Here is a 27423-nt window from a genome sequence, read left to right as displayed (position 1 = left end):
ACTTTTAAAAGTAAAACATTTAGATACTTACCTTGGGAGAGGGAAGCCACTTCATCCCAGAGAGGCTTCCCTCACCCCTTTCCCCCCGAAGTTGCGCTGAGCTTGTTCACACTGCAAACGTGCAGAAGACTTGTGCATGCGCAGTAGCATGGAGCCGTCGCTTGGACTCAGCAGAAAAAGCATACTGATACACAGGCGTGAGCCATCTGTGCCTGCACAGTGCGGGCAATTCCTGTCAACAAGCCCTTCCTGACTGGCTTGCAGGGGATCCATTGCTGGAACAGCGATGAGGAAGGCGATGAGGGATAATTAACACAAGTCTGAAGAGAAAATAAACTGATGAGCTAAGGAATCATATTTATAGTCTTAAGCCTAAATAGAACTTTCCTGGAATCTCAAAGTCTTTTTTGTACTTTAATGGCAACTCAGCACTAAATAAATAAAATATATAAAACTAACCTCCCCTAATGAAGGTTCATGGGCCGCTGGGAAGGTGAGAAGCATTAATTTACTTTGGAGGGCTGCTCCCTAGTCCCTTGCCTGTATGTGCTCCTCCACCTTCTTTTAGCCAAGCCTGCTGCTGCTGCCACAGCGATGCTGCACATTGAAGGACTACATCTCCTATTATGCATTGCCATGGCCAGGAATTCACCACATCTCCAAAGGCACTTCAAACTGCGGCACCTGCAGGTCTGGCTGAAAAAGATGGTGGAGCACATACAGACTAAAGGGAGAAGCCCCCAAAGTTAATTAATGCCTGTCAACCCTTTCCTTTTTTCCTATGGCCCACACTATTTACATGTATTTTTCATATTATAATCATTCAGTGCTCAGATCCCTTAAAGGATACCAGAGCTGAAATCAATATTAAAAATGACATCATTGTGCCGTTGTGCACACGCGCAGAGTGCTCCTGCCTGCACACGCCTGCGCACTACCACCTGATTCTGGTGACCTGGACTGAGCTGCCGTAGAGGTATTAGGGCACTAAGAACAGAACAGAGAACGGGGGGACCGGTGGGCATGGCAACTGCCTCTGATACATGACTTGACTGTTTCAAGTGAATCACCCAAGTTTTTTTAATATAAACAACTAAACTTTGTATCTGCTCCCTGCACCCAGAAATGCATGTTCTTTATGCCCTCCAATTTGGTTTTAAATGAGAGTTAGACTACAGTCCAGCTGCAGTCCCTCTGCATAGAAACCGTTCTCTAGAGCCCATTGGGTCCTTATGCAATTAACTTTTTCTCCTGTGTTTTCTCCTAGGAGATAATGTTTCATCTTCTCTTTAAAATAACTTTTCAGCATTTAACAATTGAAAAAAGTACCAAAAAGAAGGTGAAAAAGTAATATCAAAATTATTTTCAGTATTTTCTTGCTTTCTGATAGTGAAAAAGGCATTTTATTGACAAGGTGTGAACATATAACCTAGGAGAAATCTCACAAGAAGGGCTATTTGTATATGGGGTTACCATTTTATTGTTACAGTGAAAAAACATTGAAAAGGAAAACAGGCTATTACTAAGTAGGATTGGCAGTAGTCAGGATAAAAATCTAATTTTAGTGCTGAATCTAATAATACAAAGAATACTTTACATTGCTTCTACTTACTTTACATTGCTTCTAACTGACCAGAAAATGGCATGACATTTTATGCCTAAATGTTGATTGTTTTCATTTATAAAGTACCAACACAGTGTGCAGTGCTGTACTATAAGGGTTGCAGATTACAAAGGCTATACAAAAAGTGAAAGAAACAAGAGACAGGGGCCCATATGCAATCAACTTTTTCTCCTGCGTTTTCTCCTAGGAGATCATTTTTTAGAATATGGTAACTTTTTAGTGTTTCGCAATTGAAAAAGTGCCAAAAAGTAGGAGAAAAAGCACTATCAAAATTATTTTGAGCAGTTGCTCCCTTGCTGGTGACCTAACGAGCATTTTATTGATAAAGTGAGAAAATATGACCTAAGAGAAAACTCAGGAGAAAAAGTTAATTGCATATGGGCCAGGATGAGAAAATGACCCTACATCACCAGGCTTCCAATCTAAGAGATGATTGCTCAGGCGCTCTTTTTAGTTTAGTTTCAGACAGTGAGGAATAAGTGTTACAACATCTGTGGGTTTTAAATGCCATCTGTGCTCCTGTTAGAGATATTTGTTGTTTCTTGCTAGTGAAGGCAGTAAGGAAAATATTCTAAGCAGGCCACAGGCAATACTTAAAGTGTACCTGAGTGGGATAAAAAAAAATCTACATACCTGGTGCTTCCTCTAGCCCCCTCCAAGCTGATTTCTCACACACCATCCTCCTCTGCCTCCTCGTTCGTCTGCAACTGGCCCCGCTAGATCCTGCAGTCGGCGCAGTACGGACGCATGCGCTCCCCTGTTCTGGGTGACCCTGTCACTGTGTCAGGAGGTGAGAAAAATGTAAAACAGCATCCAGAAAGCAATAAAATCTTGACACTCTAGATTCTAACCCATCTCCAGCTTAAAAGGCGTATCTAGAGGGGTGCAAGCATGGTCATGCCATGGGTGTCACAGCACCATAGGCGCCATGCCTGCTACTGTGCTGTGCCGCCATGCCTGCCCCTGTGCTTTACCCCATGCTGCCCTTGTGCCATGCCTTGCCCCCATGCCACCCCGTCACTCGGACCTCAGATCAGAATAATCCTGTTACCTGGGTAACATCACTACTTAACTTATTTATGTAGGGCACACTTGGCTTAGTGTTAAAAAAAAAGGGCAGAGAGGGAATAAAAAGAGATATTTCCAAAAAAGTAACTTCAGAAATATCATGAGCCAAAAAACACAGTAAGGGCTCGTTTCCACTATAGCGAATCCGCATGCGGGCACTGCATGCGGATTCGCATACTCAATGTAAGTGGATGGGGCTGTTTCCACGTGTGCGGCGGCGGCGGCGTTTTTCGGTGCGGGAAAAATCTGCACGACAGGGTCGTCAGATTTCGCGTGCGGCAGGAATGCGGGCGAATCGCCGCTAATGCATTCAATAGGGAAATCGCATGCGGCTTTGTCATGTGGATTTCCCCGCGATTTCGCATGAAAGGCAATGGAACTTTACACAGGCAGTGACATGGTTAAATTCGCCTGGCTCCTTGCCATGCGAAATCGCATGCGAAATCACATGCGAAATCGCAGGTAAATCCGCATGGGGAAACGCAGCCGCATGCGATTTCTTCAGCGGTGGAATCCAGGCGATTCCGCACCGCTACAGTGGAAACGAGCCCTAAACCATAGCACATGTATGTGAGAAATGATACTTTTTTTAGAGGAGAAGGGGACTCTGACCAGAGGGCCCAATTTCAGTGTTTGCCATAGACTCTATATTACCCCGATACACCTCTGTCCAGGTTATCTAAAGCCCCAAAAAATGGTTACTGGAATTGCACTTTAATGTGTATGCATACTAAAGAACAAAGTTATTTAACTGCATGCTAACTTAGCACAAGCTTTGCTATGGAGATGATCTGCTGTAGGTTGCATATTTTACATGCTGAACCATCTTGTTTTTAGCTCCAGTATCGTGGGCTTTTCATGCTCATATTTGTATTGGGAATTGGAGGCTCTTTTCAATATGGACTCCACATATCCATTCTGAACTCTCCTTCTCATGTGAGTATTAAAAATTCACTTTTTTTTCAGGCTGCAGCAATATACATGATATAATGAACTGTATGTGTAGTATGGATGATTAATAGAACATTAGTAGCAAAGAAAATAGTCTCATATTTTTATTTTCAGTTATATAGCTTTTTTTTTTTTTTTTATAACATTGCATCTTTCTCTAATGCTGGGAATAACCATGAGATATTTTGGTAGATAGATGGTAAAAAATTTCAGACAGATTCAATCGTATTTTCAATTGTTTTTCTGATCGATTTCTCATAGAAGTGAATGGAAATTGATAAGAAATACAATCGGAAAATCTATCAGACAGTAAATCTGCAGAAAAATCTTGTGTATTCCCAGCATAATATTTTCAGTTTACACAGTACACTCAGCATTTTAAATGATTTCACAGAGCAGAACTAATGACCTTTTCAACTTTACTCTGCAGTAAAACCTTAACCTTTTGGGGACTGCCTCTATGAGATCCTACGCCGCACTGTGGCTGTTCTAGCTTAACGTGGCGTAGGATCTACGCCGCCCCCCGGTTCCGCTCCCGACGCGATTGTGCGCACCCAAGAGGGTAGATTAAGCTGTCATATGACAGCTGACATCTCCTCTCAGTGATCAGAAGCCATTGCGTATGGCTTCTGATCACGTGATCACTATGATCGCCGGCGGATCATAGTGATCACTGTAACAGCTGCCGCAGTAGGGAAGAGGATCCACTCACCTCCCTGACGTCCCCACAACGATCGGAGCTCCCCTCCTCTCTGGCCGGCATCCCCGCTCGCTCTGATGTCAGTGCCGGGTCCCGAGAGTCAGTATGAGCGGGGATGCCGGCCGGAGCAGATGGGTCTACTGCAGCTCATCGCTGGAGCCTGGGAGGTGAGTAAAGGCTGCCAGCTACAGGGGGGGGGGAAACCTGGACACACGGGGACACACAGCCCAGCAAGCCCTAAGAGGGATCCGGCTACCTAACCCCCCCCCCCCCTTAAATGCAGCCCTCCCCCCTATGCAAAAACGCCTGGTCCTTAAGGGGGGTTAGACTGCCGGTCCCCAATGGGTTAAACAAGAAACAATGAGAGAAAGCTGAGGTAAGTGCATCAGAAGACAGAGCTCTCTGCAACCATGCAGAGCTCAGAGAAGCTCTTTTGCATAGATAACAACTGAAGTTTCTTAACTCCTTCTGTACTGGAAATAATATGAGAGTCGTATGTGTCCTGCGCCACTTGCTAGGAGTCTCCTGCTGAAGGGGCCGCGCTCCTATGCTGGTACGAGTGTGGCCATGCTGCAGGCTCAGTATGGCTACACACGTGCCTAAAGAGGTGCCTAAAGATTGTCAGATTACTGACAATCCCTTGTCAGTAATCATTGGCGATGGGGGACTGGAGGATTCTAAGGGAAACCTCATTAGGATCCAGAGATAAGTATTTGATTTTGTACCCAAGCTTCGGATACACTTGAAGAATACAAATAGTTTTCCTTCTACAGAGTCTGTAAGGTAACTTTTCTGTGTCACTCACAAGGTGATGTACAGAAGTCTGTACTTGTCTGCAGTTTACTAAATGGTTATCATTCTCAGTACATATTATCCAGCTGCCGGGGAGTTGGGTGGAGTGCAAGCCAAATGATGACGGCTCACCCTGCTGCCACTAAAATTCCCGCCAGCGTTAAATACTATTCCCCCTCCGAGTTGTGGCAACTCGGAGAGAGAAGTAATTTGGGGTTCCAGCATGCACGGGGCGCAGACTATAGCAATGCAGCTATAGCCGAGCCGTCATCTGGTGCCAAGAGGCTCCCTGCATGCATGCGTCAAGATGACCTGCTTCTGTCATTCTGGTACCATGAATACATTTTTGGAGGGTGTAAACTGTATTAATGTGAGGATTAACGAAATTCACCAGTTGGTATGTAGAGAGGTAAAGGACACACGAGGTGACATGTGACATGGTGAGATAGACATGTGTATGTACAGTGCCTAGCACACAAATAACTAGGCCGTGTTCCTACTTTATCTGCCTGAAAGAGTAAAAAATCAGGGATGCAAGTGACTGTTTCTGTCCGGGTCGGGATCGGGTCAGACTATAGTGTAACCCTCAGTAATTAGGAATTCCAGCCATAAAATATGTATGAAACACATTTCTGGCAGAAAATGACTTCTGAGAGCAGAAAAGAGATAAAAAGGGACAATAGCTCATAGATTTTAACTCTGGCATACTTCAATGAATGTGTCAATGAGAAGAGGCCATGAAACAGTAAAAACTTAAAAATTAAATTGAAATATAAAATAAAACCGTGGGATAGCTAAAAAAGTCATTTTTAGGAGAAGTAGGATAGATACAATTGTTTATCTCATTATTTTTTTTCACCTCGGATGTTCTTTAAGCAAGCATTTCAATTACTAATTGCCCAGAGTGCCTAAATCCTTCTCTTCCAGTTTATAAAGACATTCATCAATGAAACATGGATAAGTCGTTACCATCTGCCCATGGAAGAGGGTAGCCTAAGGTTACTTTGGTCTTTCACTGTGTCAAGTTACTGCATTGGAGGATTACTGGGGTCTCTGGGATCAGGATATTTAACCTCTAGATATGGCAAGTAAGTGCAGTACAGATTCTTTACTGTGCTTACCAGTATCTGTAGTCGGTACTGGTAAAGCTAATTATGCATTTCCCTATCTTAAATTACAATAGTTATACTTACATATATGAAGTCTGTTAATACAACTAGGGTTCCATCATTACAGAAAGAGATGCCAGCTGTGCAGTGACGTCATTCCTGTAGTTGCCGCCTTGGTGGTTGGTTTCAGCTCCATGGCCAAGTCATATGAGATGATTCTACTTGCTCGGTTCTTATATGGTGTTAATGCAGGTATGGATGTTCAGCTCACACACTTTAAATTCCAGTCGAAAGGTTGAAAGATCAGTCCACCCAAAATCAAGAACATGGGCATGCTAGGCAAAATCACTTGCTGGTTTCTCAAAGTGAACTGAAGCGAAAAAAAACTCATCATGAATTGAATGTGTAGTATGGATAATGAATAGAACATTAGTAGAAGAAAGGAGTCTCATATTTTTATTTTCCGTTATATCGCTTTTTTTATATAACATTGCATAATTCTCTAATATTTGCAGTTTACAATCTGTACTCTGTATTTTAAATGATGAAACAGAGCAGAGCTAATGACCCTTTGAACTTCCCTGCAGTAAAACCTTATATGAAGCTGTCTTTCACTGTTTCTTTTATGTATAAGTACTTCAGAAAACAGCTCTGTAGCCGACCCAAGTTGGGTCGGAAAGCTCAGAAAAGCTCTTTTGCATAGATAACAAGTTTTCTAACTTTTCTTGTACTGGAGACAATATGATACTGGGGTGGTGGAGGCACCTAAAAATAGGTAATGTAATGAAACAAAAACTAATAAGGGGAGGGAGGTGTCTTTACCACTCCAGATGGAAGAACTCAAACCACAGAGTAAATGTAAAAAGATTAAATTATTCATCCAACACAATTAAAACTAAGGACAATGCATTTCATGGGTCTCAGCCCGCTTCTTCAGGTCAATACAAGGGCCTTTAAAATATGGTCACAAGCATGGACGCCAGAAATACATTGTTATTATTATTATTAGTATTTCTGGCGTCCATGCTTGTGACCATATTTTAAAGGCATTTGTCTTGACCAGAAGAAGGAGGCTTAGACCCGTGAAATGCACTGTCCTTTTAATTGTGCTGGATAAATAATTGAATCTGTTTACATTTACCCTGTGGTTTGGGTTCTTACATCTGGACTGGTAAAGATACCTCCCACCTTTTTATTTTTTGTTTCATTGCATTACCTATTTTTCCCTCCACCCTGGTACTATACATTACATCTCTTTTGGAGGTGTTCACCTTCCAGGTGTGGTGTTATCTTCAACCAAGAAGGACCAACCAGGAGTGCGACTATCCAGTTCCAGTAGGACCTTGAATGCCGAGCAGGGATGGTTATTTCCCCGTTGGCGATATAAGATGGTTGCAGGGACTGCAACCCACCTTTGTGAGTATAAATACTCTTATACTACAATCTAACGTGTAATACCCCCCAATACTGCACCATTTGGCTCCTGGTCTCTCCTTGTCATACAGGTGACCATGGTATCCCCACAGTGACCACTGACTACCTATTCTATTGGAAACAATATGAGACTCATATCTTTGTTACTAATGTTTTATTTCTTAGCTGTACTACCATGCCCATTTTTAGGGCCGTGCGGCCCGTGCGAGCGCCCTGGGCGCTGTTGTGAGGGGGGCGCTGTAAAGGAGGGGGGAGCCGGAGCCGCGGGGAGGGCAGCCCGACCGCTGATCTCCTCTCGTCATAGACGCTGATACACATGCTGCTTCCTGTTTAGCTGGAAGCAGCGTGTGTATCAGCGTCTATGACGAGAGGAGATCAGCGGCGAGTGGAACGCAGGGAGGTGAGTAGTTATGTACAGAGCTTCCTGCTGCGTAATTACTCTGCATCTGAGGGGGGAGCACGGAGGGCGGCCCGGGGAGAGGTCGGGCTGCCCTCCCCGCGGCTCCGGCTCCCCCCTCCATTATGGGGGGGGGGGGGGGTGGACCTACCTGCCCTATACTAGGGGAAGCTGCCTATCTAACCTATACTGGGGGGCACCTACCTAATCTAACCTATACTGGTTGGGCACCTGCCTAATCTAACCTATACTGGGGGGTACCTACCTAGTCTAACCTATACTGGGGGGCACCCACCTAATCTAACCTATACTGGGGGGCACCCACCTAATCTAACCTATACTGGGGGGCACCTACCCAATCTAACCTATACTGGCAGCACCTACCTATCTAACCTATACTGGGGGGCAGCTACCTGTCTAACCTATACTGGGGGGCACCTACCTAATCTAACCTATACTGGGGGACACCTACCTAATCTAACCTATACTGGGGGACACCTACCTAATCTAACCTATACTGGGGGCACCTACCTAATCTAACCTATACTGGGGGGCACCTACCTATCTAACCTATACTGGGGGGAAGCTACCTAATCTAACCTATACTGGGGGGCAGCTACCTATCTAGCCTATACTGGGGGGAAGCTACCTATCTAACCTGTACTGGGGAACACCTACCTAATATAACCTATACTGGGGGGCAGCTACCTATCTAACCTATACTGGGGAGCAGCTACCTATCTAACCTATACTGGGGAACCTACTTAATGTAACCTATACTGGGGGGCACCTACCTAATCTAACCTATACTGGGGGGCACCTACCTATCTAACCTATACTGGAAGCACCTACCTATCTAACCTATACTGTAGGGCACCTACCTATCAAACCTATACTGGGGGCACTTACTTATCTAACCTGTATTAAGGGCACCTAGCTACCTAGCTAGCCTATACAGGTGGCAAACTATACTGGCTACCTATATTGCAGGCACCTACCTAACTAACCTATACTGGGGGCACCTACCTATCTAACCTATGCTGGGGGCAACTATTCTGGCTACCTATATTAGAGGCACCCACCTAGCTAACCTGTAGTGGGGCACCTACCTATCTAACTTATACCGGGGGCACCTGCCTATCTAACCTATACTGGAGGCAACTATACTGGCTACCTATACTAGAGGCACCTAACCTATACCGGGGGCAACTATACTGGCTCTCTTATGCCTGGCTACCTATACTGGTGGCCTATAGCTGGCTACCTATACTGGATTACCTATTCTTGGCTACCTATACTGGGGGGACCTATACTGAGTGCAACTAGACCTGGCTAACCTATACTGCGGGCGCCCATACCTTGCTTTAGGGGGTGGGGGCGCAATTTTTACACCCTCGCCCTGGGTGCATTTTAGCCTAGAAACTGCACTGTGTACTACACATACAAATCATTGTCTCATAAGCTTATTTTCACTTTAGATTCCCTTTAAAGCTGCTAAAATTTGCCTGCTATTATTACTAGAATCCTTTCCACCAACATTATTTTTGTCAAAATGCATTTATTTAGCTCTTACATTTTCTATAGCAAACTCCAGGACACGATGACCCGTTCATATCATTGTCTCTCTGTTGGGGCTCACAGTCATTTTTTTTCTTGCTACAAATAGACTGAAGTATCAGTTTTTGCCTGACACAGCCTATGCACTGTACTCTATGTGTATATTTTTAATATATACATTTCTGTTTTAAGGTTTTGGACTCAACATCCACTCTCAGTATGCAGGAGAAATAGCAGATAAAAGAATGCGTGGCTTCACAAACACCACCATCTCTATATTTGTGACAACTGGGAAACTGGCTGGACAGATTCTTGGGTTCAAGTGAGTGTCCTAGAGTGCATACCTATGGAACTGCCACTAGGAGATTTGGGCTTAGGGTAAAGCCATTAAAAGGCTTATTCTGCTCTTGCACAAGTACTGGTGGCATTAATTATTATTCCCCCTCCATGGCACCATGGATAGTGGGGGAAAGATGTAATTCGGCTTCCATCTATTTCTGGCGGCCAAATTATAGTGTTTTTACAGTAATTTGTCCTCCACCTTTTGACTGCGCCCAAATCACTCACTGAGCGCTGCTCCAATTATGGCCGATGGTGGCACCAGCTGTGCCCAAATCTCCTGCACTGTTTTTACAGCGCTCGTCCTAGAGTTTCTTTGATGAGATCGTAAAGGTCTTTTTTAGCCTCTAAATTATACTATACTGAGTGATGCTTTGCATTGAACTACAATAGTACTAATGATATTGAGAACTGGTTATTCTGTCCTTTTGCTTTTAGAGAGATTCTAGGGATTGAATCGTTATGGCCTCTCCTCTTGGCTACCAATGGGTTCTGGGCACTGACACAAATGGTCACTTTGCCATTTTTTCCCGAGTCTCCACCCTACCTTCTAATGCAAAAACAAGATAAGGAGGCCTGTATGCAAGGTAGGAATAAAAAGACCACTATGTCCTATTTTTACATGTACACATCAATAAAAAGTAAAGACCTGCAATGTTGCTACATTTTGGGTACCATGGCTCAAAATAAAGGGCACATTGCTCGAAATTGAAGACTGTTGCCTATACAGCTGTTATGTATTTTTTTCTATTGATTAATACATTTTGTACTTTAAAACCATGCTGCCCTACCTCTTGGAACTGCTTCAGTGTATAAAGCCCTGGAGGTAATTGGGCTTTAGGTCTGGGCATACAAAGCTTTGCCTCAACCCTGTTGGGAGTGGGTGGCCTCCATCCTACTACAAAAGGACCAACAATGACCAAAGGTCATAAGGACTAATTTGAAGTCAGGGCTCTTCACCTCCTTTTTGTCAGCTTCTCTTCTGGTTCTGTTGTAGAGTCTCCTCTACTGTTTTGTGGTTATTATAGGCAAGTTGTAGGGGAGAAGAGATGCCAAGTTAGAGGATTGGTCCTTTCTTTTTGTCTTTTGGATTGTGGATGGTAAAAAAAGCACATATAACCCTCGATATCGAGGAATAACAAATATAAAGCACTAAATCACTGCGTGATTAGAAAGTCTGTCTCAGTAAAACATAACTGTTGTTAGGTCCTTAAAATACATAACTGTGCTAAATAGACAGTCACATACTTACCTTGGTAGAGCGAAGCCTCTGAATCCTCCAGAGGCTTCCCACATCCTCCTCGAGACCACAGATCTAGTGCTGGAACCATCTGGAAGTTTGCAGGTGTGCTCCCGTCTGTGAATAAGCATGGCTGCACTGCGCAGTACAGCTCGTGCCTATGGAGTAGAATGGAACCAGTCAGGCTCGGTGAATAAAAAGATAAGCCTGAGCAGCTCTTTGCTACTGCTCAGGCATGAGGCACCCTGTGTCTGTGCAGTGAGGCCGTGCTTGTTTATGGATGGGACTGTGTGCACTCTCTCCGACAAGCCCTTTTTGAAGAGGTTTGAGGGGTCCCAGTGCTGGAATGGCAAGGTGGAGTGGGACAAGGAAAGCCTCTGGATTATCCAGTGGCTTCCCTAATACTGAGGTATCTACATAAATGGGGCCCATTTTCCCACAATATACTCTTTAAAAATAGTGTGGCACTGATTGCAGTTAGAGGAGGGGTTATTTACCATTGATTTGGTAGGAGGAATGGCCCAACACACAGGACACATGCCCGACATACACAGAGCAAGACCATCCACATGCAAATGGGTACACATCCCCTACCAAAGGCATACACCTGCAGGTAGATCAAGGACATAACTGAAAAGAGGTATGGCAGCCTCAGGGAATAAGCAGGGTATGAAAGAGGGGTAAGGGCTGGTTCACACAGGCTTCTGCCGAGCTTTCGCTCGACGCCACATTCAAATGCCGGCATTTAAACGCCAGCATTAAGACGCTAGCTTTTGAAGGCTTTTGGGAAGCCTTCAAGGCTAGCAGTTCGGGTCTCCGCAATTGTTTCCCGGCATTTACCGCCTCTAAAAGCAACATGTTGCTTCCAAGATGAGACACAATGTCGGGATCTTCCACCAGGCCTTCATAAAAGCCAGCTCTAAACACTCCCATTCACTTGAATGGGACGGCGGTAGAGCCTGAAAAACTCAGTGTCTGAAATGCCATGTTAAGCATGGTTGGGTGGTTCAGTCTGATGTCGTGTATATGTGCAAAGTCAGAATGCCTGATCCTGCCCAGCTATTCCAGGATTTATACTTTTTGTGCCCCTAGGCCAAGTATGTTTTGTCTCCCATTTTATGTGCAGCAGCGCCCCTCCCATTCCATGTGCCGCCCTCTCTTCCATGTGTATCATCCCTGTACTGCAGTTCCTTGCTTTCATGAACAGCTATCTTAGTGACCACTTTCCCCTTTTCATGAGTTGCTCCCCCTTTTTTAATATATATAAACCCTTTTTCATGTCCAGGGTCCCCCCTGGGCAGCAGCCGCCCCAAGGCCTGAGCCTTTGTGGCCTTTACAGGACTCCGGCCCTGTTCCATTTGAGTGTTTTATAAAGTAGACAGACTGTACAATCATGAATGCAACCAAGAAACTAACATTTTCTAGAGAGATGATGGCAACAGCACCCTACTCATCTGCCTGTGAAAGTGAATAGGCATGTTTTATTTTCTTAGCTCTGAAGCAGCTCTGGGGAGACCGGGACCACCAGAAAGAGATTGATGATATGCTGAAGGAAAAAGCATCCCGCAAGAGTGGGCGGAGTCTCAGCATCCTGAGCTTGCTGAGGGACTCCTCCCTACGCTGGCAGCTCTACATGCTCCTAGCCTTGACAACTACTTTGCAGCTGTGTGGAATCAATGCAGTAAGTCTTAATCTCTGTATTCAGCATTACATGTACTGTATATGAACACACACACACACACACACACACACACACTCACACACACACACTCTCACACACACACACACACACACACACACACACACACACACACACACACACACACACACACACAATTTCTTTATCCCTTTTTCTTAACAAAAATTAGACTTTGCTTACTTTTGACTGAAATAAATCTCACTAATATGATAAATGCGAAAGTTTGCATGTTTGTTACTCAATCATGCAACAATGGCTGAATGAATTTGAATGAAATTTGGCACACACATAGTACATTACCTGGAATAACACATAGGATACTTTTTATCCCCCTAAACAAAAAGTGGGCGGAGACAAATACAAATTTCACTGGGAAAATGTAAACTGCAGCTATTCTTACACTGTTTATGGTAGGGTTCTCAAACTTTGCACAGATGGTCACTGGGTGACTGGGATTAATATTCAGAAAAGTGGGTGGAGCCTACAAAAGTAAATCAAAATTCACCTATTGATTTTCAAGGGGAATATTTAATTGCTGCCTGTAATGATCTGCTCAGCTGTCTGCACAGGCAGACAGTTTTTTGACCATTCTTTAGGTCTGAGTGTTGCAGGTCTCTGGAAAAGAGACCTGTCTTCACTCTGCAAGTTTCAGAGGTGCTGTTCTGGTGAGGAATTTGCATCCACTTGTCATGCAAATTGCTTAGCTGCTTCCTTTGATGGCTTGCAGTATAAATGCAATTTCCTCCCAGAATTCCCTGCTGGTCATGTTAGCTATTATTGCTATCTTAGAGTAGTTATCCTTGGGAGTGCTCCTTGCATTCCTATTTAGTGCAGTCAGGTTTGTGTTATATTTGTACTGCTTATTCTGTCTTGTCCTTGCGATTGCACTGTCGCCAGCGGTTGGCGGTAGTGAATCGTTTTGTCTTTCCGCTGCGATTGTTCTGCTGCCAGCGGCGGCTGACAGAAAATCGCTCTGTTGGTTTGGATCGCACTCGCCCTAGCGTTACAGGCGGTGGATCTCTCAGTATTCTGTCTTGGAGTTTAACCTCAGCTGCAGTTACTGCTGGTTACTCCTTCTGTCTGTCTTGTGTACGGATCGCACTTGCTCTTGCGGAAGAGCAGTGGATCCTATCTGACTTATTCTTGTTGTCTGTTTGTCCAAAACAAACGCTTGCTGTTGCCTGAGGTAAGGCAACCGATTAGCAAGCGTTTCTGTTATTTGTTTGTTTGTATTTCTGGGTTCATGTGTTAGTTAGGGTTGGCGTGTTTTGTCTCTGTTGCGCTTCTCGTGCGTAGACCGCGCAATTAACTTGTTTTTGTCGCTGTTGCGCTTCTCGTGCGGCGACCGCATTTAGATAGTGCGTTTGTTATTTTCGTTGGCGTTCTGATCATTGTTGTTTGACGTGTCTTTCTTACTACACCTATGCTCTGTCTTTACTCAGTCTTGTGTCGCTATTAGCAATCGCCATTCTTGCGATTGCTTCCCACTTGGTCTTCGCTGGTGTGTGTTCACCGTCGCCAGGTGGTGACTAGATTGGTGGACATACATACATTGTGTCTCTGTGCTCACTCTCTCTCACTAGGGGCTATCTTGCCTTGCGATTGCTTCCCACTTGGTCTTCGCTGTTGTGTGTTCACCGTCGCCAGGTGGCGACTAGATTGGCGGGCATACATACATTCTGTCTCTGTGCTCACTCTCTCTCACTAGGGGCTATCTTGCCTTGTATTGCTTCCCCTCGTACAATTCCTATCTGGCATCTGTGGCAGTGCAGAGGGTTTACTCCTCTGCACTCTACAGCTCCATCTGCCGGTGGGAATTCCCCTCTACAGGTGCATTGCACCAAAGCTGGGTTCTGTTATTCAGACGCTTGTGGAGGATTTCCGCAGTGTCAGCGCACATCTTGTGCGCTGACCACGGAGATAATTCCGCAATCGTTACACTGCCATTCTTGCACTATTAATGGCACAATCCTCAAACCTGGTACAGTTGGTCATTGGGTGACTGGGGTTAAAATTCAGAAAAGGGGGTGGAGCCAAAAACAGTGAATCAGATTTGTTTCATTTCAATGCAAATTATTGATGTCAAAGACTGCAATGCTCACAAACTAAGTCATTGAGTAATTGAGTTATTGTGTGTTAGGGTTACAAAAATACAGCTAAATACATACCTGGGCAATGCCTGACCATCAGCTAGTATTTTAATAAATGACACAAATTAAAATGATGTTGCCAAAAACGATGAGACTCTTAAGCTACGTACACACTTGCAATACTGTCTCTCATTCAGGATCAGGAAACAATCCCTCGGGTGACAAATTGGGGGAGGCTGCTGTACAGACACATCTCTAGCCTTCGGGCTAGCAATGGATTCTGTTGCTATGGAAAGATAAAACAGGAGCACTCTATGGTGCATTAATGTTTATTATATCGCTTTAAGATGAATTAAAATACTCTTACAAAATATAAGTGATGATCAAGCATGTCACCCAACTTGTGGGTTGTCAGGAACATCTTCTCTCGACTCCTCCCTCTAGAAACCATAGCTGTGGACAGCAGCAATTGTGTCTAGGTGGTAAATTGGACAGGTCCAGGTGGAGTGGTGTATGAGAGTCCTATTATCAAACGCCTTCATCAGATCTGACACTTATATCTCGTAAGTGTCTTTTAATTCTTCTTAAAGCGATATCATAAACGTTAATGCACCATAGAGCGCTCTCATTCCATCTTTCCATAGAGTACTGCTTTTCCCACAAGTCATGATACTTGATGATTGGAGACGTGGATCGGGTTATTAACCCAGGTTCTTCCCTCCGAATAGAGCGCTATCTAACTTTGTAACTTGTACATTCTGTTGCTATGGAAGGGGTCGGAGGGACGATGATCGGCACATGACGAAGCAGCTTCCGCCGGTCAGGGGGAGTGAAAATAACTTTGCAATTGGGCATGCTTGGAGGTCAGGGGTCGTTAATGATGCAACATGTTGGATTTGTAAGCAATGTCAGCCTTACATTGTACGCACATTAGACGGTGGTCATAATTGGCCATTGTGGTTAACTTTTAAGGTATCATCAATCATCTACAATGTATTTGTGCTTTAAATGTGGATATAATTTATTAAAGCATACTGATGATCAATATATAAACCGTTTAGTATGTAATATAAAACTATATGTGTTTTTTTATTTTCTTTAGATCTATTTTTATGCTGTTGAAGTCTTCCAGGCTGCTGGATTTCCTGAGGTGCAGATTCCATATCTAACAGTTGGAGTCGGGGTCTGTGAGTCCACTGCAGTGATTCTTTGTGTAAGTATCTTCAACTGCTGGTCAGGGGCGTAACTACAAATCATAGGGCCCATTCCAAAAAAACTTTGATGGGGCCCCTTAATGTTCACAACTCTTCCTTTGCCTCTTCTTGGTGACCATCACAGCCTGGGAGTCCATCTTACAAGGCACATAAAACAAGAGAGGCCATCAGAATCTTCACACCCATAATATGTGCAGCCACAAATACACCTGATCTGGAGTATCAGAGAAAGGGAAAGTTAGTAGTTGGGGCCTCTAGCTCCCCCTGCAGTCGCAGGGGCTGCTCCCCTTAGTTATGCCACTGCTAGTGGTGGCTGGATAGTGTAGTAGGCTCTGCCTCTGACACAGGAGACCTGGGTTCGAATCCCGGCTCTGCTGTTCAGTAAGCCAGTACCTACAGTTGGATAAATCGTTGGTTGTTCGAATAAAAAATGTCAGTTAAACATATCATATAGGAGACACACACACACAGTGATATTTGAGAAGTGAAATGAAATTTATTGGAGTTACAGAAAGTGCGCAATAATTGTTTAAACAAAATTAGGCAGGTGCATAAAAAGAAATGAAATCAATATTTAGTAGATCCTCCTTTTGCAGAAATTACAGCCTCTAAACGCTTCCTGTAGGATCCAATGAGAGTCTGGATTCTGGATGAAGGTATTTTGGACCATTCCTCTTTACAAAACATCTCTAGTTCATTCAGGTTTGATGGCTTCCGAGCATGGACAGCTCTCTTTAACTCACACCACAGATTTTCAATTATATTCAGGTCTGGGACTGAGATGGCCATTCCAGAACGCTGTACTTGAATGAATGCCTTAGTGGATTTTGAGCAATATTTAGGGTCATTGTCTAGTTGAAAGATCCAGCCCCAGTGCAGCTTCAGCTTTGTCACTGATTCCTGGACACTGGTCTCCAGAATCTGCTGATACTGAGTGGAATCCATGCGTCCCTCAACTTTGACAAGATTCCCAGTCCCTGTACTGGCCACACAGCCCCACAGCATGATGGAACCACCACCATATTTTACTGTAGGTAGCAGGTGTTTTTCTTGGAATGCTGTGTTATTTTTCCTCCATGCATAATGCCCCTTGTTATGCCCAAATAACTCAATTTTAGTTTCATAAGTCCACAGCACCTTATTCCAAATTGAAGCTGGCTTGTCCAAATGTGCTTTAGCATACCTCAAGTGGCTCTGTTTGTGCTGTAGGAGGAGAAAATGCTTCCTCTGCATCACTCCCGCATACAGAATATCCTTGTGTAAAGTGTGCAGAATGGTTGAACGTTGCACAGTGACTCCATCTGCAAAAGATGATGTTGTAGGTCTTTGGTGCTGGTCTGTGGGTTGACTCTGACTGTTCTCACCATTCGTCGCTTCAGTCTTTCCGAGATTTTTCTTGGTCTGCCACTTCGAGCTTTAACTTGAACTGAGCCTGTGGTCTTCAATTTTCTCATTATGTTCCTAGCTGTGGAAACAGACAGCTGAAATCTCTGAGATAGGTTTCTGTATCCATCCCCTAAACCATGATGGTGAACAATCTTTGTCTTCAGATCATTTGAGAGTTGTTTTAAGACTCACATGTTGCTACTCTTTAGAGAAAATTAAAAGAGGGAAACTTACAATTAACCCCCTTACTCTCTCATAATTGGATTCGCCTGTGTATGTAGGTCAGGGGTCACTGAGCTTACCAAGCCAATTTGAGTTCCAATAATTCGTTCTAACGGTTTTGGAATCAATAAAATGACAACAGTGCCCAAATTTATGCACCTGCCTAATTTTATTTAAACAATTATTACACACTTTCTGTAAATCCAATAAACTTCATTTCACTTCTCAAATATCACTGTGTGTGTCTCCTATATGATATATTTAACTGACATTTTTCATTGTAACAACCAATGATTTATACAGGAAAATCATGACAATTAACAAGGTTGCCCAAACTTTCGCATCCCACTGTATTCAGTAGGGGACCTTGGGCAAGTCTCCCTAACACTGCTACAGCCTATAAAGTGGCTCCTAGTGGCTGCAGCTCTGGCGCTTTGAGTCTGCCAGGAGAAAAGCGTGATATAAATCTTCTGTGTCTGTCTGTGTGTGCTACTGGTATTGCCCTTGCAGCTGAGAGTAAAAGGATCCTCTAGAGCAGATACTCAGGATGAACCTGTGCCCAAACCATATGTACTAATATGTACTAATGTACAGGAGGATGAAACTCACAAATTATATTAAAATAAAAAAGTGCCCTTAAAAATATAAATAATCCATTTTACACTGTAAATAAAGCATGATACCAGCCTTACTTCTAACTCTTTGGGCTTGATTCACAAAGCGGTACTAACTGTTAGCACGCCTGCGAAAAGCCCTCTATCACGCCTAAACGTAGTTAAGTCATGCTAAAATCAACTAGCGTGCAAAGTCCCGCCCAAAAAACTTTGCGCGCGCACAATGCGGCGCGCGCGAAATGTCGCACCTCGGTGTGACGATAACGGCGCACCCGACCGCCTATAAGATCGCATGGGCTGCAACCTTAACATCGCATAATAAGGTCGCACCCCATGCAACCTTATAGGAGCATCGGGTGCACTGTTATCGTCGCACTGCTTTGCAAAAGTTTTGCACGCGAGACTTTGCGCGCAAAATGATGCTAACCTAGTTAGCACACTACTTAACACGATGATTCACTAACCGGCGCTAAGCCGGTTAGGAGACCTTAAGAGCTAGTGGGCGCAAACCACAGCGTTAGGTGGTCATAAAACACATAGAAAGGGGAAAAAAGAGGGAGGAGTCGGCACTGCAAAAGATTCACATCTGTTATATAGGAGTCCGCAGGGCTGCAGCGGGTGAATTTTTAGGCATACTCAGCGTGCTCTGACTGAAGTGGACAGATGTCAGATGAATACAAAGGAAGAGCAAAGCCGGCACTGCTGTTGCTGTGTTCTTTATTAGCCAGATATTGCTGTCATCACAGGGTGCATAAAGTTGATACAAAAAATCACATACCGTGTCTAAGCGCTTCTACGGAGGCTGTAACCATACAGCCTCCGTAGAAGCGCTTAGACAGCGCGAAACGGCCGTCAGGCTACTCCTGCACCCAGCGCCCACCACCATCTCACAGCTCCCAGCCCATTTTTGCACGGTATGTGATTTTTTTGTATCAACTTTATGCACCCTGTGATGACAGCAATATCTGGCTAATAAAGAACACAGCAACAGCAGTGCCGGCTTTGCTCTTCCTTTGTATTCATCTGACAGCGTTAGGTGGTTTGCGCCCACAGGACCACCCACATCGCGCGCAGCGCAGCGGGACAGTCATAGTGCGCGGTGCGAGATTATCGTCGCACCCGCTGCCCTGTAAACGCCGCACCCGATGCGACGAAAACAGAGCATCGGGCACCCATCGGGCACCGCGCACTATGACTGTACCACCGCGCTGTGCGTGATGTGGGTGGTCCTGTGCGCGAAGTAGCTCTGCGCGCCCGTTAGTGCACACAGAGCTACTTAAGGGGCACTAAAGGCTTTTCACAGCGGCGCTAATACTTAGCGCCGCTTTGTGAATCAAGCCCAAAGTCTTTAGGCGTGCTAAGTTGCTAACTAGGTTAGCACCGCTTTGTGAATCAAGCCCTTTGATTCTCAAACCCTTTATGAACCTATGCCGAGGACTTGCCGCTGAGCACTCTGTAGCCAAAGAGATGCTGAAGACTTTCTAGGCTTTCTCCGGCAGTCTTTATTTATGATCTGTAGCTGCATCCATCTGTGCCAGCACACAGAAGGTTTGTCTGACTGATGCCAGAGAGGGACAGAGCTGCAAATCATAAACTAAAACCTACAGAGAAAGCCTTCGGTATCTCTCGGGCTGCAGCCAAGGATAGAAAAAAGACTGGCCCAGATTGCACAGCGGCCTATTTTCTACACAGGGTTTATAAAGCCGTTTGAGAATCAAAGAATTAGAAGTTTAATCCCACTTTAAATTTAACACCCTGAGCAAAACTAGACTTTGTGCAACTCAATGTTCAATCATTATGTCAATCGAAAGGCTGATCCACAATACTCACCTAATGAAGAAGTCCATCACCAAGATATCTGACTCTTAAGGTAGCCATACACTGGTCGATTTGCCATCAGATTCGACCAACAGATAGATCCCTCTCTGATCGAATCTGATCAGAGAGAGATCGTATGGCTACCTTTACTGCAAACAGATTGTGAACCGATTTCAGCCTGAAACCATTCACAATCTGTTGTGGTGGCGGTGGTGCTGCTGCCGCCGCTCCCCCCCCTCGCATACATTACCTGCTCCGCCGGCGCGACTGCCCCCGTTCACCGTTGCTCCGTCTCCGCTCTGGTCTCCAGGTCCGGCATGCTTTACTTCTTCCTGCCTGGCAGGAAGTTTAAACAGTAGAGCGCCCTCTACTGTTTAAACTTCCTGCCGGGCTAGAAGAAGTGAAGCATGTCGGACCCGGAGACCAGACCAGCGCGGAGACGGAGCAGCGGTGACCGGGGGCAGTCGTGCCGGCGGAGCAGGTAATGTATGCGGGCTCTATTGCATCGGTCGCCGGGTACTCGAACGCCGCTAGCGACGCGCTCCCTACCTGCGGGCGATCGACAGTAATTTTCCGCATGGAGTGATCGACGGGATCGGACGAAATGGATCGAATTTTGGCGTGTTGCGGGAACGATGTGACAGCAGATTCGATCCCAGTGATCGAATCTGCTGTAGATCTGGCGGGAATCGGCCTAGTGTATGGCCAGCTTTAGGTTACCTAATGTCTATGCAAGAACCACCTGCTGACAAAGTTCTTTGCCTCAATGAAATTTATGGAGTGCCAGGGACAGGTCAATCACCAAAACCCCTCAATACTCCAGCCAACTGCTTTGAACATATAAAAAAAAAATGTCTGAGGCCATAACGTTTCACATATTTGTATGCATCGTATGTTCAATCTTTTTTCAGAGTCTGGTGGTTGATCGATTTGGCAGAAAAGTCATCTTGCTGTGTGGATATGTGTCAATGGCTTTGGCCTTGGGGCTTCTAACTATGACAATCTCATTGCAGGTAAATGCTAATTGGAAAACAAATGTAAGATCATTTTAATGTTCATGTGTAAGTAACAGATGGAAAACTGGGGGACAGTTATCTATCCTACTTGTGCCAGGAGACAGGCTGTTAAATACATACGTAGCAACTTACTTGTGTAGATTTTTTCAGAAACATATGACCTGTGATCTTGTAATGCATTGTATTAAACTGGCAATGTATACAATGGACTAGCAACAGCAATACAGACAAAAGCAGGTGTAGAAATAAGTAGCTGCTGGCCCTTTTTAAAAGGCTAACTAAAGATCCCCACATACTTGTTACATACCGCATGTGCATTCTGTAATGATCCGCTCAGCTGGCTGCACAGGCAGACAGCTGTTTGACCATTACTTATGTCTGAGGGATGCAGGTCTCTGGAAACGAGACCTGGCTTCATCTTGCAACTTTCAGAGTTGCTTTTCTGAGGGATTTGCATACATGCAAATTGCCCAGCTGTCTCCTTTGAGGGCTGGCAGTATAAAAGCCTTCTGCTCCCAGAATGCTTTGCTGGTCATAACGGTTTGTTAACACACTCCTGGAGTGTCAGCCTTGCCTGTTGGATTGTTAAAGTTATCTTAGAGTATTTCTGGGGGCTGTATTAGACACCCCTCTAGTTCAGTCAGGTTGTATTATTTGTATTGCCTGTTCTGTCTGTCTGGGGGTGCTAACCAGAGCAGCGGTTGCTACCAGTGGCGTAGCTAAGGAGCTGTGGGCCCCGATGCAAGTTTTACAATGGGCCCCCCCAAGCACTCTATACATAACAATTGATACGGCGTACCAAATTCTGCCATTGGCAACTACAGTGTCAGAGGTGCAAGAAGGGGATGGGGAGCAGTTTGTTAATGATTATCACTATTCAATGTATCTATAGAAGTGATTATTAGGAGCACAGGACCAAAAGAGAGCTAATACTGCAGTTGAGGGAGGGCCCTTCGGGGCCCCTCTGGCCCAAGGGCCCCGATGCGGTCGCAACCTCTGCAACCCCTATTGCTACGCCCCTGGTTGCTACTGGTAGCTCCTTATATTCATCTGCTTGGATCGCACTTGCCTCTAGTGGTAGCGGCTGTGGATCCTTCTGATCTGTATTCTTGGAGGGTAAGCTGGAGCAGCGGTTACTACTGGCTACCTCATCTTGCTGTACTTGGATCACACTCTCTCTGGCGGAAAGAGCTGTGGATCCTGCTAGCTCTGTTGCTATACTTGGATCACACTCGCTCTGGCGGAAAGAGCAGTGGATCCTGCTAGCTCTGTTGCTTTACTTGGATCGCATTCGCTCTGGCGGAAAGAGCAGTGGATCCTGCTAACTCTGTTTCCCTACTTGGTTTGCACTCGCTTTGGCGGAAAGAGCAGTGGATCTTTCCTATCCTGTTCCTGAACCCGGATCGCACTCGCTCTGGCGGAAAGAGCAGTGGATCTTTCCTATCCTGTCCCTGAACCCGGATCGCACTCGCTCTGGCGGAAGAGTGGTAGATCGTATCTCTCATATTCCTGTTTTCCGTTCGTCTGTCTGTCTTGTCTGATACGAACGCTTGCTGTAGGGTCGGTGAGGTAAACGTTAAGCAAGCGCTCGCATTCTCTGTTTCGTGTTTGTGTGTCGGTGGTTAGTTAGGGTGGCGTGCTTGTCTCTGTTGCGCTTAACGTGCGGAGACCACGCTGTAAACGCGTTCGCTGTTGCGAATGAGTGCGGTGTTCGCGTTTAGTTAGCGTTTGTTATTTTTTTTCCTTATCTTTCTCATTGTATGATTTGCTGTGCCTTTGCTCTGCTCCTGGGTTTACCTCTGCTTAGTCTTGTGTCACCTCTGGCAATCGCCTCTCTCGCGATTGCGTTCCTACTCTGTTTCTGCTGTTGTGTGTGCACCGTCGTAGTCAGTTGGCGACTAGATTGGTGCACACACATACATTCTGTCCCTGTGCTCATTCTCATTCGCAATCGCTTCTCTTGCGATTGCGTTCTCACTTGGTTTCCTCTGTTTTGTGTTCAATGTCGCAGGTTGGCGACAAGATTGGTGGACATACATACATCCCTTTTCTGTGCTTATTCAGTCTTGTGTCGCTATTAGCAATCGCCATATCTTGCGATTGCTTTCCCACCTGATCTTCACGGTTGTGTGTTCATCGTCGTGGGTTGGCGACTAGATTGGTGGACACACATTCACCCTGTCGCTGTGCTCTCTCTCTTTAGGGGCTATCTTGCCCTGCTCGGTTGAAATTCGGACAATTCCCATCTGGCATCTGTGGCAGTACAGAGGCTGTGCTCCTCTGCACTCCACAGCTACACCTGCCGGTGGGAATTTCCCTCTACTGGTGCTTTTCACCAAAGCTGGGTTCTCTCCTTTCATACGCTTGTGGAGGTTTTCCGTCGTGTCAGCACACGCCTTGTGCGCTGGTCACGGAGATAATTCACATTTCCTGTAACACCTCAGACCCGTGGCTATCCACTCATCAGTAAAAGACACAGAGGAGTGGATAGAAAATTGAACTAAAATCAGGGACATATCTACTACCTACAAATCATGGGGCGCCCCCGAAAAAACTTTAATGGGCCCCTGCTAAATGTAATCTTCCTAATGGAGGCAAAGACAACAATGAAAATCTTACAAATACTACTCACAATGGCCTCAATTCATAAAGCATTACCTCATGCGGTAATGCTGAAAACAGCAGACTGTACCGACCATTTAGCAAAATGTCAATTCATAAAGGCTGTTACCGCATGAAAAGCTGACATTACCGACCAGGGAGATAAATTACTGACTTGGCTGCAGACAACACATGTCAGTAAATTGTCAGCAAAAGTCAATTCATAAAGCCTTCAACAAGCGGTAAGCCTGGCGGTAGTTACCGACACCTCTAGTGAGGCGATAACAAGTTACTGACAGCTCTGACAGCTCTGATGAATGCAAAAGTGCAGAGAGCCGAAGTCTGTTTGAGTCATCAGTGGAGACAGCCAGAGAGCCCTCTGTGTGAATCATTTGAGCAGGCAGGGGAAGACTGTGTGACTCATCTATCTGAGTCATCAGTGGAAAGAGCCGTCTGTGTGAGTCATTTCTGCAGGCAGGGAAAGTGTGTGTGACTCATCTGTCTGAGTCATTAGTGGGAGAGCCAGAGAGAGCCGTCTGTGTGATTCATTTCTGCAGGGCAAATAGAGAATCGAGACACTGCTCTACTCTACCGCTCAATGGGCTGCGGTAATTTACCGACCTCCAAGGGCAGCTGGGGAAATCTTTATGAATTAGCACACAGACCGTGAAAATACCGAGTGCGGTATTTTCCCGACAAGATTTTTTTATCGCACTGCTCTTTATGAATCGAGGCCAATGTAGAAAATATTTTTATTGCAGTTTTGTGTCCCCAGTGAAGAACCTGTCTCTGGACAGGAAGTGAGGAGAAATATCCTTAGAAGGAATCCATACAGCAATAACAACCTGACTATCCTTTCCTCCTCAGGAGATGGGATCCTCATCCAACGCTCGGAACTCCCCAAGGATCTCCTTGGCGGTATGCGCACATGCGCAATAATAGTGGCCCTCTGCAAGGTCTTTGAGGCACTCATGGCGGCGGAACGCCGCGACCCAGGCTGAGGCGCAAGCTTCCGGGTCTCAGCAGGCCGCTGACGTCACTAGAGCGCAGCGTGGTGCTCAGCTCCCATTGGATAGGCGGCGGACCGCGTACCGCTATAAACAGTACCCATGTGTGTACACTGTGTGTCAGCTGATCTGCTGACACCCTGAAAGGCCATTGGTTGTTTTTGTTTCCTTTTGCTTTCTGATTGGTTAGTTTGTGTATTTAATACAGGTAAACGCCCTCAAATATAGCCCGTGATAGCATTAGCTGTGGCTTGTTGCTGGGTATGCGCTCACACTCTGATTTGATTTCTGTTGCCGACTTTGCCTTATATCCTGACAAAGCTTTACTCTAGATTGTTTCCTGTTGCCGACCACTGCCTGTTCCTAACTTCGCTTCCGATTGGATTACCTGTTGCCGACTCTGTTTTGTACCTGGACTTTGCTTGATTGCCGCCTGGATCGACCCCTGCTTGATTAAACGACTCTCATGAACAGAGCTGGGAAAACGTCCTCCAGCACCCAAGGCTGAAATACCAAACTGTGCCCCTCCATCCCTCCCACCCAAGCTATAACACACTGATTGCTATAAGACTAAGGGGCTTCCCATGTCCCCCAACCCCCACAACCCCTTTATCTCTAGTTATGTGGCTTGCAGTCACTGGCATGTATCCCCTTTTCTTATTTCTCTCTGCTTCAAACACAAAAGAGGAATGATAGCTGAGTAAGTTGTGCGCCCCCTCCTACACTACGCCCTGAGGCTGTAGCCTCTCTCGCCTCTGCCTTGGCCCAGCACTGCCCATGAATGCTGCCTGGACCGATTTTGGCTTGTACTGACCACGCCACCTGTAAAGTGTTTAAACTGCCTAAACCAATCCACACCTGCAGTAGCCTGGCTATCATCTGGACTGCCTCAGCCTTCAGGCCTCAGGTGACTATACCACTTGTGTATTCTGTTCTTTGTATAATCTCTATTGGTTCTGTTTGGTGAATACTATCTGTCAGTCTGTGTGCTAAATCTACCTGCAGGGTTATTGTAGTTCTGTGTTAGGTAGGAGTTTGTGCCGGTGTTACGGGCTGGGCTATAGCCAGTCATATGGGCATACAGCCTGACCTATAGTCATTGACCAGACAAGCTTGACACCCTCCACTCAAGCTCCATCGGAAATAGCCGAGCCCAACCCCAATCTGTGCAGGAGCGAGCCGTATGTGTCTGAGAAGTACAGCAGACCCGATTGGGCTCAGCTATTTCCGCTGGGTGGAGAGCCCTACTGCGCATGTACGCACTTGTAAATATTATTGCCACTATGTGCCTGCGGGAGGATCCAGATGGCTGAGCAGGACGGGGGAAGCCTCTTTAGGATCCAGAGCTTCCCCCTCCCAAGGTTAAGTATTCCCCAGGGGCTTTTTTTGTTACAGATTCTCTTCAAATGTAGTAGATGTAGAGGTGCCCCAGTATGCCCAGTTTACACATTCAGTGGATAAGACCGCTGCCATGCCAAGAATGTCCTTTCACTCCACAGACAATCAGTATATAATGCATGCCACAGTGCTAGGTAATCCAACCAAACCATGCAATAAAGGTGTTCCACCTCCAGAGATCCCTCTCGACAGATTTCCACACCTGTTTACTGCAGACTCCATGCACAAAAAGATAAAGAGGGATGTTCTCAGTGGATTTTGAAAAAGTTCCTTTTAAAACATCAGTAAAATTATAGCAAGGTCCACTTACATGTAAAGGGTCCTATGCCATTTAGGACCCTCTCCGGTAACAGCACTTCCCACCTTAGTGGTACTATTGGATACTTGCGTACAAAGCTTTGCCCACTCTCGTCCCGACTAGTTTCAGCTTTCCACTGTCATCAGGGGATACCCGTACGCAAGTATCCAATAATACCACTAAGGTGGGAAGTGCTGTTACCGGAGAGGGTCCTAAATAGTATAGGATGCTCTAGATATAAGTGGACCTTGCTATAATTTTACTGATGTTTTACAGCCTAAAGTGTATAAAAGCACATACTGTGTAGTTTTGTCTTCTCATATAGTTCTGGCATTCGTCTCCTCTATAGTTTCCTAATGTTTAGGGTTACAGAGACCTTTGCAAAGCCGTACTGGTAGGTAGGTTGACTGTTTTCCATTGTGGGTTCCTTTCAGTGAAAAGTGAGTTATTATTCCTGTAAATGTGATGATAATGTTATAAATATGTACAGTTATAATATCCATGTAGCAAACACATTTAAAAGTCAATAAGGTAGCAGGTATGTGGTAAGATACTTTACTATGTTATGGCATAAAAATAATTATTTGGGCTGTCATAAATCATACATTATTCTTATTTCATCCTATGTTATTGTTCTGTAGCATTTGTCCACATGGATGCCTTACTGCAGTGTTATTCTGATCTTCATATACTCAATGTCATTTGGAGCAGGACCAGGTAAGCAGTGACTGACTGGCTGCCGATAGTATGTTGTGTGAATTATTTGAATTTACGGATAGATTCAAGCTTTCATTCCTTTGGCTCCACTTGACAAATTGTTATGCACATTTTTTTCAAACTGCATTTTGA

The 27423-nt window shown here is 45.2% G+C and overlaps 1 protein-coding gene across 1 annotated transcript in view; it reads left to right on the top strand.

The window, feature by feature from the left end:
- Positions 1-2577: 2577 nt before the first annotated feature.
- LOC137532081 (solute carrier family 2, facilitated glucose transporter member 5-like) overlaps positions 2578-27423 on the top strand; it is a 37523-nt gene continuing 12677 nt past the window's right edge. Inside the window, exons 1-10 of the mRNA XM_068252257.1 lie at positions 2578-2679; positions 3530-3628; positions 6063-6223; positions 6372-6496; positions 9825-9954; positions 10410-10558; positions 12705-12892; positions 16103-16213; positions 21166-21267; positions 27216-27292. Coding sequence (XP_068108358.1) covers positions 2578-2679; positions 3530-3628; positions 6063-6223; positions 6372-6496; positions 9825-9954; positions 10410-10558; positions 12705-12892; positions 16103-16213; positions 21166-21267; positions 27216-27292 — 1244 coding nt within the window. The remainder of the gene's footprint in view (positions 2680-3529; positions 3629-6062; positions 6224-6371; positions 6497-9824; positions 9955-10409; positions 10559-12704; positions 12893-16102; positions 16214-21165; positions 21268-27215; positions 27293-27423) is intronic.

This window comes from Hyperolius riggenbachi, chromosome 1 (genome assembly GCF_040937935.1).
Source record: "Hyperolius riggenbachi isolate aHypRig1 chromosome 1, aHypRig1.pri, whole genome shotgun sequence".
Classification (NCBI taxonomy): Eukaryota; Metazoa; Chordata; class Amphibia; order Anura; family Hyperoliidae; genus Hyperolius; species Hyperolius riggenbachi.
This window is presented reverse-complemented; position numbering and strand designations above follow the sequence as displayed.